The sequence below is a fragment of the Oncorhynchus nerka genome, linkage group LG3 (genome assembly GCF_034236695.1).
Source record: "Oncorhynchus nerka isolate Pitt River linkage group LG3, Oner_Uvic_2.0, whole genome shotgun sequence".
NCBI lineage: Eukaryota > Metazoa > Chordata > Actinopteri > Salmoniformes > Salmonidae > Oncorhynchus > Oncorhynchus nerka.
This window is the reverse complement of record NC_088398.1, coordinates 4,561,792-4,583,677: the sequence shown is the minus strand read 5'-3', so window position 1 is coordinate 4,583,677 and position 21,886 is coordinate 4,561,792. Positions and strand designations below refer to the sequence as shown.

At 45.7% G+C, this 21,886-nt stretch overlaps 1 protein-coding gene across 2 annotated transcripts; it reads left to right on the top strand.

Annotated features, from left to right (window-relative positions):
• The first annotated feature begins 14 nt into the window (after positions 1 to 14).
• Positions 15 to 21,110, top strand: flcn (folliculin). Of its 2 annotated transcripts, XM_065007304.1 has the most exons (12): positions 15 to 320; positions 2,031 to 2,234; positions 3,173 to 3,319; positions 15,219 to 15,440; positions 15,639 to 15,805; positions 15,956 to 16,047; positions 18,584 to 18,747; positions 18,962 to 19,075; positions 19,173 to 19,296; positions 19,507 to 19,635; positions 19,889 to 19,991; positions 20,285 to 21,110. In XM_065007304.1, exons 2-12 carry the CDS (start codon positions 2,031 to 2,033, stop codon positions 20,490 to 20,492), a joined length of 1,674 nt encoding a protein of 557 aa, XP_064863376.1. In that variant the 5' UTR covers positions 15 to 320; the 3' UTR covers positions 20,493 to 21,110. The 2 variants fall into 2 exon arrangements, with proteins under 2 accessions (XP_064863376.1, XP_064863377.1); XM_065007305.1 differs by lacking the exons at positions 15 to 320; positions 2,031 to 2,234 and adding an exon at positions 2,873 to 2,882.
• The last annotated feature ends 776 nt before the right edge of the window (positions 21,111 to 21,886 follow it).

Sequence of the window (21,886 nt, the reverse complement as noted above, 5' to 3'; positions counted from 1 at the left end):
ATCCAAAGCGCGTGACTCCCCTCATCACATGACGACTACCACTAACCTAGAGAGCGAGCGTACCAGAGCAGTGAAAAAGTATAAACAAAGGCTAATACAGCAACAAGACTACTTTTGTGAATTAATTAGAAATTAGAACCTGCGTGTGCATTGGCGACTTATTTCCCATGCTTTTAAGAAAAATGATCATGATCTATTTTCGAGACATTTGTTCGTGCTGTGCTAGGGGTTAGCTTGTCAGTCATGTCTTTTGTGATGTTTTGATGCAATCTGAATACCTGTAATTTGTTGCAGTGATTGTTCACGCTGCTTAAATCAAGGTAAGTGTGCTTGACTTATAGGTTTCCATTTAGAAAGGTTGTAGGAAACTTTCCCCAGCAATTCAATTTGAGATGCATCATCAATGTTTACACTGAATCCAAAGACAAAGCATTGACAATAACACACCTCTGATCACCAGTCATCTCTTCCCGGGTCAGGTGTTGGCCGTTCTCTCCCGGGGAAGGTGCTGGCCGTTCTGCAGCTATAGGCCAGGCGAAGCAAATTGTCGACCTCCTATACCCCCGCCAAACTAGAATGGTCCCAGTAAACTAAATTACGTTAAAAAGCCCTCTAATATATTTATTTTCCTGTCGTTGAAGTTAGGTTTATTTTAGGTTAGGAATGAAAAGTGAAAAGACGTCTTCGGTGGAGTACATATTGTACTGTACTGAACTATACTTTCCTATACTGTGCTCTGCTGTATTGTACTGTACTTTTTTTTACTGACCAAACTTGTGAAACGTATGTCTATGATTGGTACAGATTTGGTCTGGTAAAATGTTTGGGTCCGGGCCAGATCTAATCTAAACCAATTGTAGACGTTTATGTTCGGGCCAAATATAGGCTGGTCTGGACCATATGTCTGTGGAGGTTGAAATCAAGCCTGGACCGGACCAAATATAGATGTCTGTTTGGTTCAGATTTGTTTTGGTCCATGGATGTTGAAATCAAGGCTGGTCCTAAAAAAATTTTTTTAAAGATGCCGGTCTGAACAGCACCCAAAGAAGACATTCAAAAGACATTGGCCCGTGCTTACTGAGGTCTACAGTTTACATTTTAAGAATGCCCATCCATGTGGTAGGCCTACCTTTTGTAAAACAGGCAATTGCATTGGCTTTATTAATTCTAATTCCTGTGACTTATAATTTTGTTTCTTTAAGCTCTGAATATCAACTACCCAACTTTATCAGAAGTTGTCCTGAGCCTATATGAAATGAGAATCAATGTGTTTACACAGCGGGAAATGCAGAAGTATTTTATTTTTCGCTATGATCATCTCGTCAAAAATGTATGGGTACAAACATGAAGCCACTGATTATCATGACAATTTAGCTCAATGGGTGAAACTCCTAGACAGTAAGTAGGCTTGGGCGGTATCCAGATTGTCACAACTTCGTATGATCCCGTTTGGCTCAGTTGGTAGAGCATGGTACTTGCAACGCCAGGGTTGTGATTTTGATTCCCACGGGGGACCAGTATGAACAAATATGAAAATATATGCACTCACTACTGCAAGTTGCTCTAGACTTATTTTATTATTTATTTAACTAGGCAAGTCGGTTAAGAACAAATTCTTATTTACAATGACGGCCAAACCTGGATGACGCTGGGACAATTGTGCACCGCCCTATGGGACTCCCAATCACGGCCAGTTGTAATACAGCCTGGAATTGAACCAAGGTCCGTAGTGACGCCTCGAGCACTGATATGCAGTGCCATAGACCGCTGCGCCACTCGGGAGCATCTGCAAAAAGAAAAGATTTTTTAAAATACCAACCTTGTGCCATTCCAGGAAATTCAGTAATAGCGGCAAGGGACACAGGGTGTTTTTTTCAAACCCCACTAATACACTGAAATCTGAAGGTTAGCGTGTTGTTGGTACTTCTTGGTCAGTTTAGCTTGGAAAATGCCGCCCTCGTCAATCTGCAACTGAAGGCTGCCGCCTGATCCTGCCTAACGGGTGGGCCGGCCCTGTTCTCTCCTTTCAGATGAATGCTCTGGTAGCTCTCTGTCATTTCTGTGAGCTCCATGGCCCCCGAACCTTGTTCTGCACCGAGGCTCTGCACCCCCCGTCCCCCACACCCTCCCAGGCTGGCGCCCCCATACCCGGGGACAGAGAGTCGGACAGAGAGGGAGAGGGACTCACCATGAGGGCAAACAGCTCAGCTACACAGAGAGGAGACATGTGTGAGGTGAGTGGGAGATGTGTGCGAGGTGAGTGGGAGACATGTGTGAGGTGAGTGGGAGATGTGTGTGTGTGAGGTGAGTGGGAGACATGTGTGAGGTGAGTGGGAGACATGTGTGAGGTGAGTGGGAGACATGTGTGAGGTGAGTGGGAGACATGTGTGAGGTGAGTGGGAGACATGTGTGAGGTGAGTGGGAGACATGTGTGTGAGGTGAGTGGGAGACATGTGTGAGGTGAGTGGGAGATGTGTGCGAGGTGAGTGGGAGATGTGTGTGAGGTGAGTGGGAGATGTGTGTGAGGTGAGTGGGAGACATGTGAGTGGGAGACATGTGCGAGGTGAGTGGGAGATGTGTGTGAGGTGAGTGGGAGATGTGTGTGAGGTGAGTGGGAGACATGTGTGAGGTGAGTGGGAGACGTGTGCGAGGTGAGTGGGAGACATGTGTGAGGTGAGTGGGAGACATGTGTGAGGTGAGTGGGAGATGTGTGTGAGGTGAGTGGGAGACATGTGGGAGACGTGTGTGAGGTGAGTGGGAGATGTGTGTGAGGTGAGTGGGAGATGTGTGTGAGGTGAGTGGGAGATGTGTGTGAGGTGAGTGGGAGACGTGTGTGAGGTGAGTGGGAGATGTGTGCGAGGTGAGTGGGAGACATGTGTGAGGTGAGTGGGAGATGTGTGTGAGGTGAGTGGGAGATGTGTGTGAGGTGAGTGGGAGATGTGTGCGAGGTGAGTGGGAGACATGTGCGAGGTGAGTGGGAGATGTGTGTGATATGAGTGAAGGGCTGAATGGACAGAATAGAAAGGACATTGACTCATTTGTTTTGTCTAATAACTATTCTTTCTGGCCATCTCGTTTTCTCTCCCTCTTCCTCTCTCACTCACTCTCACTCTCTCTTACTCACTCACTCTCTCTCTCATTCACTCCCTGTCTCTCTCCATCTCTTTGTCAGGGCTGCCGGTCTCTCCCAGCGTCTCACCCTGGCTTCGTCAGTGTGGACAGTGAGACAGGCATCCGGTTCCTCAGCCACCAACACCCCAGACAACCCCAGCTCTTCAGTGTGGTCCGCCAGGCCTGCGTACGGAGCCTCAGCTGTGAGGTAACCGCCTGTGTGTTCGTGTATGTGTGAGCGTGCGTGTTGCCATTTGTCTTGCATTAAGACTGTTTGTCAATACACAAGCCTTTAGTTAAGGGTGGCAGGTAACCTAGCGGTTAGAGCATTAGGGCTGTAACGAAAAGGTCGCTGGTTCCAATACCCAAGCCAACAAGGTAAAAAATCTGTCAATGTGCCCTTTAGCAAGGCATTTAACCCTAATTTTCTCCAGGGGTGCTGTACTATGGTTGACCCTATAAAACAAGACATTTCACTGCAGCAATCCGGTGTATGTGACAATATATATCAGGGGTCTCCAACCTTTTCTAGCGTGAGAGCTACTTTAAAAAAAAAATGTAAATGTTTTTTTCAAGCTTTCAAATAGGCTCATTCTTCTTCTCTCCCCTGCAAGTCTTCCCCGGGTCCTTAGTGCACTACTTTCTATTGTACACTGTTTTCTGTCAGTATACCTGGTAAAATAATGGTTAAACAACTCTAAGGGGGGCCCTATAAAATATTTTATATACAGTTGAAGTCGGAAGTTTACATACACTTATGTTGGAGTCATTAAAACCCGATTTTCAACGGCTCCACAAATTTCTTGTTTAAAAACTATAGTTTTGGCAAGTCGGTTAGGACATCTACTTTGCATGACACAAGTAATTTTTCCAACAATTGTTTACAGACAGATTATTTCACTTATAATTCACTATATCACAATTCCAGTGGGTCAGAAGTTTACATACACTAAGTTGACTGCCTTTTTAAACAGCTTGGAAAATTTCAGAAAATTATGTCATGGCTTTAGAAGCTTCTGATAGGCTAATTGACATCATTTGAGTCAATTGGAGGTGTACCTGTGGATGTATTTCAAGGCCTACCTTCAAACTCAGTGCCTCTGCTTGACATCATGGGAAAATCAAAAGCAATAAGCTAAGACCTCAGAAAAAAAATTGTAGACCTCCACAAGTCTGGTTCATCCTTGGGAGCAATTTCCAAACACCTGAAGGTACCACGTTCATCTGTACAAACAATAGTGTGCAAGTATAAACACCATGGGACCATGCAGTAGTCATACCTCTCAGGAAGGAGATGCGTTCTGTCCCTAGAGATTAACATAATTTGGGGCAAAAAGTGCAAATCAATCCCAGAACAACAGCAAAGGACCTTGTGAAGATGCTGGAAGAAACAGGTACAAAAGTATTAATGTCCACAGTAAAACGAGTCCTATATCGACATAATCTGAAAGGCCGCTCAGCAAGGAAGAAGCCACTGCTCCAAAACAGTTTGGCCATAATATCCATTGTTATGTTTGGAGGAAAAAGGGGGAGGCTTGCAAGCCAAAGAACACCATCCTAACTGTGAAGCACGGGGGTGGCAGCATCATGTTGTGGGGGTGCTTTGCTGCAGGAGGGACTGGTGCAATTCACATAATTGATGGCATCATGAGGTAGGAAAATTATGTGGCTATATTGAGACAACATCTCAAGACTTCAGTCAGGAAGTTGAAAGCTTGGTCGCAGATGGGTCTTCCAAATGAACAATGACCCCAAGCATACTTCCAAAGTTGTAGCAAAATGGCTTAAGGACAGCAAAGTCAAGGTATTGGAGTGGCCATCACAAAGCCCTGACCTCAATCCCATAGAAAATTTGCGGGCAGAACTGAAAAAGCGTGTGCGAACAAGGAGGCCTTACAAACCTGACTCAGTTACACCAGCTCTGTCAGGAGGAATGGGACAAAATTCACCAAACTTATTGTGGGACGCTTGAAAGGCTACCTGAAACATTTGACCCAAGTTAATCTATTTAAAGGCAATGCTACCAAATATTAATTGTATGTAAACTTCTGACCCACTGGGAATGTGATGAAATAAATCAAATCTGAAATAAATCATTCTCTCTACTATTATTCTGACATTTCACTTTCTTAAAATAAAGTGGTGATCCTAACTGACCTACAACACAGATATTTTACTACGATTAAATGCCAGGAATTGTAAAAAACTGAGTTTAAATGTATTTGGCTAAGGTGTATGTTAACTTCCGACCTTCAACTGTATATTCCCAAATTATGTTCTCAGTTTGAATTTTCACTCTGAAAATTACAATTGTTCATAGAGAAACAATGAAATTGGATGTACTGAGTCCATGTTAATGCCTAAATCACAGCAGAAGACACTTTTTTGGGGGGGTCTGGAAGAAAACAAAAAAACTGAATTATTTTGGAGTGTAGTTCCACCTTGCGCCTCTGGCCCTTTTAATCGTGCATCTAGGGAGTGAGGAATGTGCATCTAGGGAGTGAGGAATGTGCATCTAGGGAGTGAGGAATGTGCATCTAGGGAGTGAGGAATGTGCATCTAGGGAGTGAGGAATGTGCATCTAGGGAGTGAGGAATGTGCATCTAGGGAGTGAGGAATGTGCATCTAGGGAGTGAGGAATGTGCATCTAGGGAGTGAGGAATGTGCATCTAGGGAGTGAGGAATGGAATGTGCATCTAGGGAGTGAGGAATGTGCATCTAGGGAGTGAGGAATGTGCATCTAGGGAGTGAGGAATGTGCATCTAGGGAGTGAGGAATGTGCATCTAGGGAGTGAGGAATGTGCATCTAGGGAGTGAGGAATGTGCATCTAGGGAGTGAGGAATGTGCATCTAGGGAGTGAGGAATGTGCATCTAGGGAGTGAGGAATGTGCATCTAGGGAGTGAGGAATGTGCATCTAGGGAGTGAGGAATGTGCATCTAGGGAGTGAGGAATGTGCATCTAGGGAGTGAGGAATGTGCATCTAGGGAGTGAGGAATGTGCATCTAGGGAGTGAGGATGTGCATCTAGGGAGTGAGGGATGTGCATCTAGGGAGTGAGGATGTGCATCTAGGGAGTGAGGAATGTGCATCTAGGGAGTGAGGAATGTGCATCTAGGGAGTGAGGAATGTGCATCTAGGGAGTGAGGAATGTGCATCTAGGGAGTGAGGAATGTGCATCTAGGGAGTGAGGAATGTGCATCTAGGGAGTGAGGAATGTGCATCTAGGGAGTGAGGAATGTGCATCTAGGGAGTGAGGAATGTGCATCTAGGGAGTGAGGAATGTGCATCTAGGGAGTGAGGAATGTGCATCTAGGGAGTGAGGAATGTGCATCTAGGGAGTGAGGAATGTGCATCTAGGGAGTGAGGATGTGCATCTAGGGAGTGAGGGATGTGCATCTAGGGAGTGAGGGATGTGCATCTAGGGAGTGAGGATGTGCATCTAGGGAGTGAGGAATGTGCATCTAGGGAGTGAGGAATGTGCATCTAGGGAGTGAGGAATGTGCATCTAGGGAGTGAGGAATGTGCATCTAGGGAGTGAGGATGTGCATCTAGGGAGTGAGGGATGTGCATCTAGGGAGTGAGGAATGTGCATCTAGGGAGTGAGGAATGTGCATCTAGGGAGTGAGGAATGTGCATCTAGGGAGTGAGGAATGTGCATCTAGGGAGTGAGGAATGTGCATCTAGGGAGTGAGGAATGTGCATCTAGGGAGTGAGGAATGTGCATCTAGGGAGTGAGGAATGTGCATCTAGGGAGTGAGGAATGTGCATCTAGGGAGTGAGGAATGTGCATCTAGGGAGTGAGGAATGTGCATCTAGGGAGTGAGGAATGTGCATCTAGGGAGTGAGGGATGTGCATCTAGGGAGTGAGGAATGTGCATCTAGGGAGTGAGGAATGTGCATCTAGGGAGTGAGGAATGTGCATCTAGGGAGTGAGGAATGTGCATCTAGGGAGTGAGGAATGTGCATCTAGGGAGTGAGGAATGTGCATCTAGGGAGTGAGGAATGTGCATCTAGGGAGTGAGGAATGTGCATCTAGGGAGTGAGGAATGTGCATCTAGGGAGTGAGGAATGTGCATCTAGGGAGTGAGGGATGTGCATCTAGGGAGTGAGGAATGTGCATCTAGGGAGTGAGGAATGTGCATCTAGGGAGTGAGGAATGTGCATCTAGGGAGTGAGGAATGTGCCGGTCGAGCGATGGTTCTGCGCTGCTGCTGCTCATTTCATGGCAAAGTTTGCAAATAACCAAATAATAGATACTCATGATATACTTCTGCCAGGTAAGCTTACTTTTCAGTTAACATTTAATTGAGAATGTTTTGGGGGAAGTATCTATCAACCCACGAGATGGTTATCACATCAACTGGCTACACACGGAGTGATGAACAAATGTGTGCACCACACAGACAGACAGGTGCAATATTGCTGGAAATTAATTGGCAGCTATTGGGTGTGGCTTTTTAAACCAACAGGGCATAACATTGGCTTTTTAAACCAACAGGGCATAACATTGGCTTTTTAAACCAACAGGGCATAACATTGGCTTTTTAAACCAACAGGGCATAACATTGGCTTTTTAAACCAACAGGGCATAACATTGACTTTTTAAGCCAACAGGGCATAACATTGACTTTTTAAGCCAACAGGGCATAACATTGACTTTTTAAGCCAACAGGGCATAACATTGACTTTTTAAGCCAACAGGGCATAACATTGACTTTTTAAGCCAACAGGGCATAACATTGACTTTTTAAGCCAACAGAGCATAACATTGACTTTTTAAGCCAACAGGGCATAACATTGACTTTTTAAGCCAACAGGGCATAACATTGACTTTTTAAGCCAACAGGGCATAACATTGACTTTTAAGCCAACAGGGCATAACATTGACTTTTTAAGCCAACAGGGCATAACATTGACTTTTTAAGCCAACAGAGCATAACATTGACTTTTTAAGCCAACAGGGCATAGCATTGACTTTTTAAGCCAACAGGGCATAACATTGACTTTTTAAGCCAACAGGGCAGACTTTTTAAGCCAGGGCATAACATTGACTTTTTAAGCCAACAGAGCATAACATTGACTTTTTAAGCCAACAGGGCATAACATTGACTTTTTAAGCCAACAGGGCATAACATTGACTTTTTAAGCCAACAGGGCATAACATTGACTTTTTAAGCCAACAGGGCATAACATTGACTTTTTAAGCCAACAGGGCATAACATTGACTTTTTAAGCCAACAGAGCATAACATTGACTTTTTAAGCCAACAGGGCATAACATTGACTTTTTAAGCCAACAGGGCATAACATTGACTTTTTAAGCCAACAGGGCATAACATTGACTTTTTAAGCCAACAGGGCATAACATTGACTTTTTAAGCCAACAGGGGATAGCATTGACTTTTTAAGCCAACAGGGGATAGCATTGACTTTTTAAGCCAACAGGGCATAGCATTGACTTTTTAAGCCAACAGGGCATAGCATTGACTTTTTAAGCCAACGGGGCATAACATTTACTTTTTGGGCCACCAGCCACTGTGGCAGGTAGATAAAAAAAATCTACCAGCCACACAGAATTTTTACCAGACAAAATATTTTCCCCCCGCTAAAATTACACTCAAAAAGAGAGCGTGCGACAGGACACTGTACTGTCTACACTCGGTTTGTTGTTTCATTAAAACTTTTTCATTAAATGGATTTTAATCTGACCTAAAGTTTTGTTACTAAGGATTCCACAACGTGGTTAGCCTTCACGGCTGGGACTGCAAGTTTGTGTTCCTTTTTTTGTTGTTGCGGTGATTCCGCGAGTGCTAACTGGCTGTATTACAGACACCTGTCGTCGTCGTGGGAAAGACTCATTATTATCTTTTCGCAAAACAACTGTTTGCAGTATAGAGCCAATCTGGATACCAAGCAGATCCTGAGGGAAATCGACGAGTACCAACAGCTTTACGCTATGGAGGAACAACATACCCCTTCGTGGAAAGATCCGACCACCTCACAAATAACTTTAACCCGACAAAAAAAGAAAAACAGATTCATCTACCATTGAGGTAGAGGCTAGTGCTCTGGCTGGAATCCATGCAACATTGGACAAGTTGTGTGAGGAGGTAGCAGGGCTGGAATCCATGCAACATTGGACAAGTTGTGTGAGGAGGTAGCAGGGCTGGAATCCATGCAACACTGGACAAGTTGTGTGAGGAGGTAGCAGGGCTGGAATCCATGCAACACTGGACAAGTTGTGTGAGGAAGTAGCAGGGCTGGAATCCATGCAACACTGGACAAGTTGTGTGAGGAGGCAGCGGGGCTGGAATCCATGCAACATTGGACAAGTTGTGTGAGGAGGTAGCAGGGCTGGAATCCATGCAACATTGGACAAGTTGTGTGAGGAGGTAGCAGGGCTGGAATCCATGCAACACTGGACAAGTTGTGTGAGGAGGTAGCAGGGCTGGAATCCATGCAACACTGGACAAGTTGTGTGAGGAGGTAGCAGGGCTGGAATCCATGCAACACTGGACAAGTTGTGTGAGGAGGTAGCAGGGCTGGAATCCATGCAACACTGGACAAGTTGTGTGAGGAGGTAGCAGGGCTGGAATCCATGCAACACTGGACAAGTTGTGTGAGGAGGTAGCAGGGCTGGAATCCATGCAACACTGGACAAGTTGTGTGAGGAGGTAGCAGGGCTGGAATTCATGCAACACTGGACAAGTTGTGTGAGGAGGTAGCAGGGCTGGAATTCATGCAACACTGGACAAGTTGTGTGAGGAGGTAGCAGGGCTGGAATTCATGCAACACTGGACAAGTTGTGTGAGGAGGTAGCAGGGCTGGAATCCATGCAACAATAGAACAGTTGTATGAGGAGGCAGCAGGGCTGAGGGGGGGTTTGGAGTTCAGACAGAGTGAAAGTCTCAAGCTCCAAAGAGAAAACAAGACACTCACAGACAAAAATACACGATTCCAACATTGATTGTCTACTCAGGAAAAACAGGGTGATGGAGACGCTATTAGACATACAAAGTCGTAGCATGCGTGAAAATCATTTTTTTTCTGGGATTCCTGAGGACGCATCCAATAATCCAGAGTGCCCGATCAGAGAATTCATGTAATCCGCATTGAAACTTCCTATAGAGACTGTAAACAAGGTGGCTTTCCACCGAGTACACAGACTTGGAGCTCGGAGCGACAAGACCAAGGGTCCCCGACCAATCATCGCAAAATGTGAATACTACCAACAAAAGGAGCTGATCAAAAGCAGAGGAAGGGAAATAAAGGGACCAAATTCGGTCTCAATGACCAATTTCCAAAGGAAATAAACGAACATCGTAAGATACTGTATCTGGTACAAAGACAACAAAGGATGGATGGTAGGCATGTCTTAATCATTGTGGACAAACTCTTTATAAATGGACAGCTATTCCGAGACAGCTCCATAACACCGTGGCTGTACTAAATTCTACAGGTTCCGAAAAAAAAGAAGGCATGAATAGATTGAAATTGTACGTTAAACATCATAGCACAGTTGAAAGATATGTGTTGCATAGAAACACGAAGTGGGTGGCCAGCAGAGATAGATGGGATGGGCTGAGGGTTGGTATGTGGAATTGGAGACAAGTGGCAGTGGAGTTGCTGTGTGAGAGAGAGAGAAAGATGGTCAAAAGATAAAGGTGAAAAAAAGTCTAAATAAAACATAATGAAGGTACATTTGAATGACACTAAGTGGCAGTGTTTTTACAACTAATGCCGGATTGCCTGAGGCTGTGCAGGTGTTTGTACACACGCATATACACACACTCTCATTCAAATAAACATATACAAGAACACACACATACATGTAATAGTGCCAGACATGCACACAACATATAAAGTAGGCATTGCTGTTATGATTTCAGTTGTCCTTGATGTCCTTTGTTTTACATTTTATTTTATTTTTAAAAATTTTGCAACGTTTGCTGTTTTCTTCTGTCTTCCTTTTTTCTCTTTAGTTCATTACCTTGGTTGTTGGTGCATTGGGGGTTCTTGGGGGTGGGGAATGGGGGGGGCGATTGTGGGAGGGGTCTCGAATGGTTGAGGGACAGCTATTGGGGAACTGTGGGGGGGATCTTGGAAGGATCGGGTTTCACAAGATTGTGATCATGAAAAAGGAAACTATGACATTTTATATCACTATCATGCACACGCACCCTCACACATAAGGATGGCTCTGTTGCGGAGAGACTGATACATGTTTGATAGTAGTAGTAGTAGACACCCTCACACATAAGGATGGCTCTGTTGCGGAGAGACTGATACATGTTTGATAGTGGTAGTAGACACCCTCACACAAGGATGGCTCTGTTGCAGAAAGACTGATACATGTATGATAGTGGTAGTAGACACCCTCACACATAAGGATGGCTCTGTTGCAGAAAGACTGATACATGTTTGATAGTAGTAGTAGACACCCTCACACATAAGGATGGCTCTGTTGCAGAAAGACTGATACATGTATGATAGTGGTAGTAGACACCCTCACACATAAGGATGGATCTGTTGCGGAGAGACTGATACATGTTTGATAGTGGTAGTAGACACCCTCACACATAAGGATGGCTCTGTTGCAGAAAGACTGATACATGTATGATAGTGGTAGTAGACACCCTCACACATAAGGATGGCTCTGTTGCAGAAAGACTGATACACGTTTGATAGTGGTAGTAGACACCCTCACACATAAGGATGGCTCTGTTGCAGAAAGACTGATACATGTATGATAGTGGTAGTAGACACCCTCACACATAAGGATGGATCTGTTGCGGAGAGACTGATACATGTTTGATAGTGGTAGTAGACACCCTCACACATAAGGATGGCTCTGTTGCGGAGAGACTGATACATGTATGATAGTGGTAGTAGACACCCTCACACATAAGGATGGATCTGTTGCGGAGAGACTGATACATGTTTGATAGTGGTAGTAGACACCCTCACACATAAGGATGGCTCTGTTGCAGAAAGACTGATACATGTATGATAGTGGTAGTAGACACCCTCACACATAAGGATGGATCTGTTGCGGAGAGACTGATACATGTTTGATAGTGGTAGTAGACACCCTCACACATAAGGATGGCTCTGTTGCAGAAAGACTGATACATGTATGATAGTGGTAGTAGACACCCTCACACATAAGGATGGATCTGTTGCGGAGAGACTGATACATGTTTGATAGTGGTAGTAGACACCCTCACACATAAGGATGGCTCTGTTGCAGAAAGACTGATACATGTATGATAGTGGTAGTAGACACCCTCACACATAAGGATGGCTCTGTTGCAGAAAGACTGATACATGTTTGATAGTAGTAGTAGTAGACACCCTCACACATAAGGATGGCTCTGTTGCAGAAAGACTGATACATGTTTGATAGTGGTAGTAGACACCCTCACACATAAGGATGGCTCTGTTGCAGAAAGACTGATACATGTTTGATAGTGGTAGTAGACACCCTCACACATAAGGATGGCTCTGTTGCAGAAAGACTGATACATGTTTGATAGTGGTAGTAGACACCCTCACACATAAGGATGGCTCTGTTGCAGAAAGACTGATACATGTTTGATAGTAGTAGTAGTAGACACCCTCACACATAAGGATGGCTCTGTTGCAGAAAGACTGATACATGTTTGATAGTGGTAGTAGACACCCTCACACATAAGGATGGCTCTGTTGCGGGAAGACTGATACATGTTTGATAGTGGTAGTAGACACCCTCACACATAAGGATGGCTCTGTTGCAGAAAGACTGATACATGTTTGATAGTGGTAGTAGACACCCTCACACATAAGGATGGCTCTGTTGCAGAAAGACTGATACATGTTTGATAGTAGTAGTAGTAGACACCCTCACACATAAGGATGGCTCTGTTGCGGGAAGACTGATACATGTTTGATAGTGGTAGTAGACACCCTCACACATAAGGATGGCTCTGTTGCAGAAAGACTGATACATGTTTGATAGTGGTAGTAGACACCCTCACACATAAGGATGGCTCTGTTGCAGAAAGACTGATACATGTTTGATAGTGGTAGTAGACACCCTCACACATAAGGATGGCTCTGTTGCGGGAAGACTGATACATGTTTGATAGTGGTAGTAGACACCCTCACACATAAGGATGGCTCTGTTGCAGAAAGACTGATACATGTTTGATAGTGGTAGTAGACACCCTCACACATAAGGATGGCTCTGTTGCAGAAAGACTGATACATGTTTGATAGTGGTAGTAGACACCCTCACACATAAGGATGGCTCTGTTGCAGAAAGACTGATACATGTTTGATAGTAGTAGTAGTAGACACCCTCACACATAAGGATGGCTCTGTTGCGGGAAGACTGATACATGTTTGATAGTGGTAGTAGACACCCTCACACATAAGGATGGCTCTGTTGCAGAAAGACTGATACATGTTTGATAGTGGTAGTAGACACCCTCACACATAAGGATGGCTCTGTTGCAGAAAGACTGATACATGTTTGATAGTGGTAGTAGACACCCTCACACATAAGGATGGCTCTGTTGCAGAAAGACTGATACATGTTTGATAGTGGTAGTAGACACCCTCACACATAAGGATGGCTCTGTTGCAGAAAGACTGATACATGTTTGATAGTAGTAGTAGTAGTAGACACCCTCACACATAAGGATGGCTCTGTTGCAGAAAGACTGATACATGTTTGATAGTGGTAGTAGACACCCTCACACATAAGGATGGCTCTGTTGCAGAAAGACTGATACATGTTTGATAGTAGTAGTAGTAGACACCCTCACACATAAGGATGGCTCTGTTGCAGAAAGACTGATACATGTTTGATAGTAGTAGTAGTAGACACCCTCACACATAAGGATGGCTCTGTTGCAGAAAGACTGATACATGTTTGATAGTGGTAGTAGACACCCTCACACATAAGGATGGCTCTGTTGCAGAAAGACTGATACATGTTTGATAGTGGTAGTAGACACCCTCACACATAAGGATGGCTCTGTTGCAGAAAGACTGATACATGTTTGATAGTAGTAGTAGTAGACACCCTCACACATAAGGATGGCTCTGTTGCAGAAAGACTGATACATGTATGATAGTGGTAGTAGACACCCTCACACATAAGGATGGCTCTGTTGCAGAAAGACTGATACATGTATGATAGTGGTTGTAGACACCCTCACACATAAGGATGGCTCTGTTGCAGAAAGACTGATACATGTTTGATAGTGGTAGTAGATCGACACCCTCACACATAAGGATGGCTCTGTTGCAGAAAGACTGATACATGTTTGATAGTGGTAGTAGACACCCTCACACATAAGGATGGCTCTGTTGCAGAAAGACTGATACATGTTTGATAGTGGTAGTAGACACCCTCACACATAAGGATGGCTCTGTTGCAGAAAGACTGATACATGTTTGATAGTGTCTTGATGCTGTATTGTTTGTCCTTCATGTTCTGATACTTTAATGTTACCCCTTCCTTGTGTTTTTTGTAATCAATAATTATATACATTTAAAAAACACTCAAACAGATTACATGCTTTTTAATGTTTGTAAAACAATACATTTATTACTAGTAAATTGTTTAATTTCATTATTTTAACCAAAATATCACAGATGAGACAGAAATGTTCACCTGCACCTTTAGGGTAACGTGACTTTAGGCCCTAGTGACTAACCAGCGGTGGGATAATGTCAGTGTTTCGTTGATTAGATGGTAGCTGGGAGCTTGCCGTGTCTGAGTCTACTTGTGAGATTTGTTTGCGGTGGAACACGTGAAAATTGCATGTACTTTCAGAATTGTTTGGGGTGCTACTCATTGGGGGGCTGCGAGCTACTGTGTGATCTACCTGTAGGAGACCCCTGATAGATAGATAGACATCACAGGAGGTTGGTGGCAGCTTAATTGGGGAGGACGGGCTTGTGGTAATGACTGGAGTGGAATCAGTGGAATGGTATCAAATACATTAAACATGATTTCCAGGTGTTTGATGCCATTCCATTTGCTCTGTTCCTAATGTCTGTTCTCCCCTCAGTACCCTCCCTCTCTCATCTGCCTCTCTCCCTCCCTGCCTCTCTAGGTGTGTCCAGGTCGTGAGGGTCCTATCTTCTTTGGGGATGAGCAGCATGGTTTTGTGTTCTCTCACACGTTCTTCATCAAGGACAGCCTGGCCCGGGGCTTTCAGCGGTGGTACAGTATCGTCATGGTAGCCATGGACAGGATCTACCTCATCAACTCTTGGCCCTTCCTGCTGCGCCACCTCAGACTCACTATACAGAGTCTACAGAGCACAGCACTGAAGGTAAGGACACACACACAAACTAACACACCATGTTAAATTAATGGGACATAGATATATACACACATTAAAACACACTTACTATTGATAACGTGAACTTTAAACATAAGACAAATAAACATGAACACTGACTCTTACTACCAGACAGAATGTTTGACTTCTCTCCCTCTTATTTCTCCCCCCTCCCCCTATCCTCTACAGGTGTTTGACAGTGAGCAGTGTGTGTGTCCTCAGAGGGCGGTGAGGATGAACAGCGTGTTCTCTCCTGCTGTCTTCCCCCACCAGAGGAGTGGTAACGCGGCCCGCTCCCTGCCCTCCCTCACCCAGCACACCAACCTCTGGGCAAGCCTACACTCCTCCTTCAGCTGGTGAGACGGCTAACTGTCGCTAACGATCACTAAGGTTACTAATCTAAACCATAGCAGACATACAGTCAACATCAGGGGTGGTCGGGCAGTGTTCTATCTGTCTATCCCAGTTGTTTGATACACTCTCTTGTGTTTTCTCCTCTACTGCAGGTTACTGAAGGCCTGTGGTAGTCGTCTGACAGAGAAGCTGCTCGAGGGAGCTCCCACAGAGGACACACTGGTTCTTATAGAGAGACAGACAGGTACGCACTGGTGCGCATAGAGCGAGGGGAGAACAGACAGACCGGTACACACTGGTGCTCATAGAGAGACAGACCGGTACGCACTGGTGCTCATAGAGAGACAGACAAGTACGCACTGGTGCTCATAGAGAGACAGACAGGTACGCACTGGTGCTCATAGAGGGACAGACAGGTACGCACTGGTGCTCATAGAGGGACAGACAGGTACGCACTGGTGCTCATAGAGAGACAGACAGGTACGCACTGGTGCTCATAGAGAGACAGACAGGTACGCACTGGTGCTCATAGAGAGACAGACAGGTACGCACTGGTGCTCATAGAGAGACAGACAGGTACGCACTGGTGCTCATAGAGAGACAGACAGGTACGCACTGGTGCTCATAGAGGGACAGACAGGTACGCACTGGTGCTCATAGAGGGACAGACAGGTACGCACTGGTGCTCATAGAGGGACAGACAGGTACGCACTGGTGCTCATAGAGGGACAGACAGGTACGCACTGGTGCTCATAGAGGGACAGACAGGTACACACTGGTGCTCATAGAGAGACAGACGGGTACGCACTGGTGCTCATAGAGAGACAGACGGGTACGCACTGGTGCTCATAGAGAGACAGACGGGTACGCACTGGTGCTCATAGAGAGACAGACGGGTACGCACTGGTGCTCATAGAGGGACAGACAGGTACGCACTGGTGCTCATAGAGGGACAGACAGGTACGCACTGGTGCTCATAGAGAGACAGACAGGTACGCACTGGTGCTCATAGAGAGACAGACAGGTACGCACTGGTGCTCATAGAGAGACAGACAGGCACGCACTGGTGCTCATAGAGAGACAGACAGGTACGCACTGGTGCTCATAGAGAGACAGACAGGTACGCACTGGTGCTCATAGAGGGACAGACAGGTACGCACTGGTGCTCATAGAGGGACAGACAGGTACGCACTGGTGCTCATAGAGAGACAGACGGGTACGCACTGGTGCTCATAGAGAGACAGACGGGTACGCACTGGTGCTCATAGAGGGACAGACGGGTACGCACTGGTGCTCATAGAGGGACAGACGGGTACGCACTGGTGCTCATAGAGGGACAGACGGGTACGCACTGGTGCTCATAGAGGGACAGACGGGTACGCACTGGTGCTCATAGAGAGACAGACAGGTACGCACTGGTGCTCATAGAGAGACAGACGGGTACGCACTGGTGCTCATAGAGAGACAGACGGGTGCGCACTGGTGCTCATAGAGAGACAGACGGGTACGCACTGGTGCTCATAGAGAGACAGACGGGTACGCACCGGTGCTCATAGAGAGACAGACGGGTACGCACCGGTGCTCATAGAGAGACAGACTGGTACGCACTGGTGCTCATAGAGAGACAGACGGGTACGCACTGGTGCTCATAGAGAGACAGACGGGTACGCACTGGTGCTCATAGAGAGACAGACAGGTACGCACTGGTGCTCATAGAGAGACAGACAGGTACGCACTGGTGCTCATAGAGAGACAGACAGGTACGCACTGGTGCTCATAGAGAGACAGACAGGCACGCACTGGTGCTCATAGAGAGACAGACAGGTACGCACTGGTGCTCATAGAGAGACAGACAGGTACGCACTGGTGCTCATAGAGGGACAGACAGGTACGCACTGGTGCTCATAGAGGGACAGACAGGTACGCACTGGTGCTCATAGAGGGACAGACGGGTACGCACTGGTGCTCATAGAGGGACAGACAGGTACGCACTGGTGCTCATAGAGGGACAGACGGGTACGCACTGGTGCTCATAGAGGGACAGACGGGTACGCACTGGTGCTCATAGAGGGACAGACGGGTACGCACTGGTGCTCATAGAGGGACAGACGGGTACGCACTGGTGCTCATAGAGGGACAGACGGGTACGCACTGGTGCTCATAGAGGGACAGACGGGTACGCACTGGTGCTCATAGAGGGACAGACGGGTACGCACCGGTGCTCATAGAGAGACAGACGGGTACGCACCGGTGCTCATAGAGAGACAGACGGGTACGCACCGGTGCTCATAGAGAGACAGACGGGTACGCACCGGTGCTCATAGAGAGACAGACTGGTACGCACTGGTGCTCATAGAGAGACAGACGGGTACGCACTGGTGCTCATAGAGAGACAGACGGGTACGCACTGGTGCTCATAGAGGGACAGACGGGTACGCACTGGTGCTCATAGAGGGACAGACGGGTACGCACTGGTGCTCATAGAGGGACAGACGGGTACGCACCGGTGCTCATAGAGAGACAGACGGGTACGCGCCGGTGCTCATAGAGAGACAGACGGGTACGCGCCGGTGCTCATAGAGAGGCAGACGGGTACGCGCCGGTGCTCATAGAGAGACAGACGGGTACGCGCCGGTGCTCATAGAGAGACAGACAGGTACTTTGTTCACTATCCTGACTAAATCAATTTAAATAAAATAACAGTATATATATATCTTGGAATAAGTCCCGATATTGGGTGTTTTGTATGTCTTTTTAACAATGTCCTGTTGTCTTCTCAGAGCAAGAGGAGGAAATGAGTTGCTGGGAAGGAGCAGAAGGGGGTGGGTCTAGACCCCAGTGCCACCAATCGGAGAGCGAGCTGTACAGAGACTTCTTGTTTGACGAGGGGAAAGCAGAGGGGTATCCTGGTCCAAAGTTCAGGTCCTTGAGACATTTAAGACAGGTAAACATTGGTGTGCCTTTCTCCATACCACATTATGAACACTTTCATTTCTAGCACATCATACGCCATACTTAATTCTGTTAACCACTTGGTTTCAAAATAAACAACTTTGTGAACCAATTGGTTATAGAGGGAAACCAATATCCTCTTATTTTGTGAATGCATTTCTTGTCTGTTTCCTTGTGATGATATCGGTTATCTGATTGGTACACAGGTGCTCGGGACCACTGATTTCCGCCAGCTAGCATGGCACGTGCTCATGGGAAATCAGGTCATATTGAGAGGGGCTGACCCAGGGCTCATCCATTCAGCATTCACCATGTTGAAGGTCATCCAATCAAAAGTTTACTCATTGTATCCCCCTTTAAAGAATATTCCTCCTAACATTCTTTGCTAATCACATGGTTTGGTATATATCCCATCAGGCCTTGCTCCCGGTGGGCTGTGTCCGCTCTGTGACGTACAGCGCCCAGTATGAGGAAGCATACCGATGTAACTTCCTGGGCCTCAGCCCTGACGTGCCCATCCCCACACACGTCAGCTCCTCAGGTACACAAACCCAGAATACATCACTGTGGTTACTGCTTTATTTGGAGGTCTGCTTATAATCACTATTACATATGATAGTAATATGCTAATAATAAAATACTGGATGATAATGATATTAGTTATAAGTGCGAACAGAACAAATAACAAATAAAAGGTTTCGAATCCTAAAATACCCATAAAATATGTCCATCTTGCTGTGTCCCTTCCCAGAGTTCTCAGTGTTGGTGGATGTGGTCAGTCTGGAGAGGGGTTCTCTGTACTCTGCTGCTTGTGGTGAAGACATCCTCTCACTCTATCAGTTCAACATCAGCAGTACCAACTCACAGCCTACAGATAAAGGTGAGGATAGACCCCATCTGGACAATATACTATATACATCATCAACATGTCTTCTTCAAGGCACCTCTAGTTGCTAACAATCATGGCAAAGGTCAAAGAGATGCAATTAGTCATGTGAAATTTCCCTCCATTAACTTTACAGTTTCAATCTATTGACCTGCATCTCTCGTGCTCTCTCCCTGTCTCTCTTCACCCCTATCACTCCCCCTCCCTTGCTCTCTATCCTTCTCTCTCTTCCCCCCACCCCTCTCAGGTCCCACGTTGTTGAATAAGATCGAGGTGGCGTTGTCCAATGAGAACCTGTCAGTGGACGTGGTCTCTCACTGTCTGCTGTGTCTGAAGGAGGAGTGGATGAAGTGAGTAACAACAACCCCTCTGATGAGCAGGGAATTTCCCTCAACTTTGAAGTTTCAATTCTTTGGCTTTTTTTAAACAGAGGTATGTAGGTATGCAACTGTAGATAGTGGGGCATTAAAGAGTCAAACAAGTCCCCCTATGAAACCCCCCAAAGCCCCAGCCTGGTTACATTGGCTGTGCAGTACAGGATGATGTGGAATGCTTAATGTAGTCCAGAATCATTGGGAAATTCCAATAACTCCTCTCCCTCCCACTTCTATCCATACCCCCCCCTACCCTTTCAATTCCTTAGTAAAGTGAAGGTGCTGTTTAAGTTCTCCAAGGTAGATGGGCGTGGGAGGGAGGACACCCAGAAGGTGTTGGCCCTGCTGGGTGCCACGGGGCCTGGGGAGGAGGACAACGTCAGGCTGCTCAAGTTCTGGATGACGGGACTCAGCAAGACCTACAAGAGCCATCTGATGACCGCTGTCAGAGGAGGGGAGAGGCCCCTTAGCCAGTGAGAGAGCAGTGGAGGAGAAGATGGGAGGTAGTGGGAGAGACCATACAGCTGGAGTGAAATATACTGTATCTCAGTATAGGAGGCTGGTGGGAGGAGGTATAGGAGGGTGGGCTCATTGTAATGGCTGGAATGGATTAAATGGAACGGAATCTAACGTGATTTCCATATGTTTGACACTGTTCCATTTATACCTTTCCAGCCATTACAATGAGCCCTTGCTATAGCTCCTCCTACCAGCCTCCTCTGCATGCACCTACTACTGTATTTGGACAGACAGAGAGAAAGGGAAAGAAAACGAGTGTGAATGAGTGAGTAGTGACAGATAGACTGACTGAAGGATATGTTTGTGTCCAGGTGCTGACTTGATTGAAATCCATCCTTCACAATAAAGAACAAAAAGCCACTTCATGGGTCAGTTTTAAATTAATAATTTATTCAGATACATTATGTAAAACATAATAAGTAATTAGTATCTGTTTTTTTTTTATTAATCAAAGGGAATTATTATAAGAACACTATCCACAATTTTATGTCTAACTTATTATACAAGTTTCAATAGTTTGTTAACACATTGTACAGAGATATTCAAATAAAATAACTGCTTGAGCTGAAACTGAAATATTGGTGTGGCATTCATCCTTTTTCCCAACTGGCACCATCTTGTGGAGAATCATTAAATCAAAGAAAGATGGGAGAAGAAAAAGAGTGGAGGGAAAAAAAACTTGTGTCCTTTGCCAGTTCCCTCACATGCTTTTTTTTACAATAAGTGGCTGTCAGCCAAGAGACCTCAAGTGGTGTAAAACAACAGTTCTAGGTCATCGTGACACGCAAAACCCTTGCATAACGAGCTCTCAGTCCCTCAACATATTGTGTTGTACACTACCACATCAGCAGGGGGCTTCTTCACTAACAAGCTAGTAACTCATTATTAAAACTAAATTGTTGTTTTTGCAGTTATTTGATCCCTTTCAGAAGACTTTTGGTGAAGTCTGCAGACTTGTAAAATCCAGTGGCACGAGGCTTTGTTTTTATTATTTTGACCTCATATGTGCACTACCACTCAAATGTTTGGACACACCTACTCATTCAAGGGTTTTTCTTTATTATGACAAATGATGAAATATAGATTTTAGATTCTTCAAAGTGGCCACCCTTTGCCTTGATAACAGATATGCACACTCTTGGCATTCTCTCAACCAGCTTCACCTGGAATGCTTTTCCAACAGTCTTGAAGGAGTTCCCACATATGGTGAGCGCTTGTTGGCTTCTTTTCTTTCACTCTGTAGTCCAACTCATCGCAAACCATCTCAATTGGGTTTAGGTCGGGTGATTGTGGAGGCGAGGTCATCTGATGCAGCACTCCATCACTTTCCTCCTTGGTCAAATAACTTACAC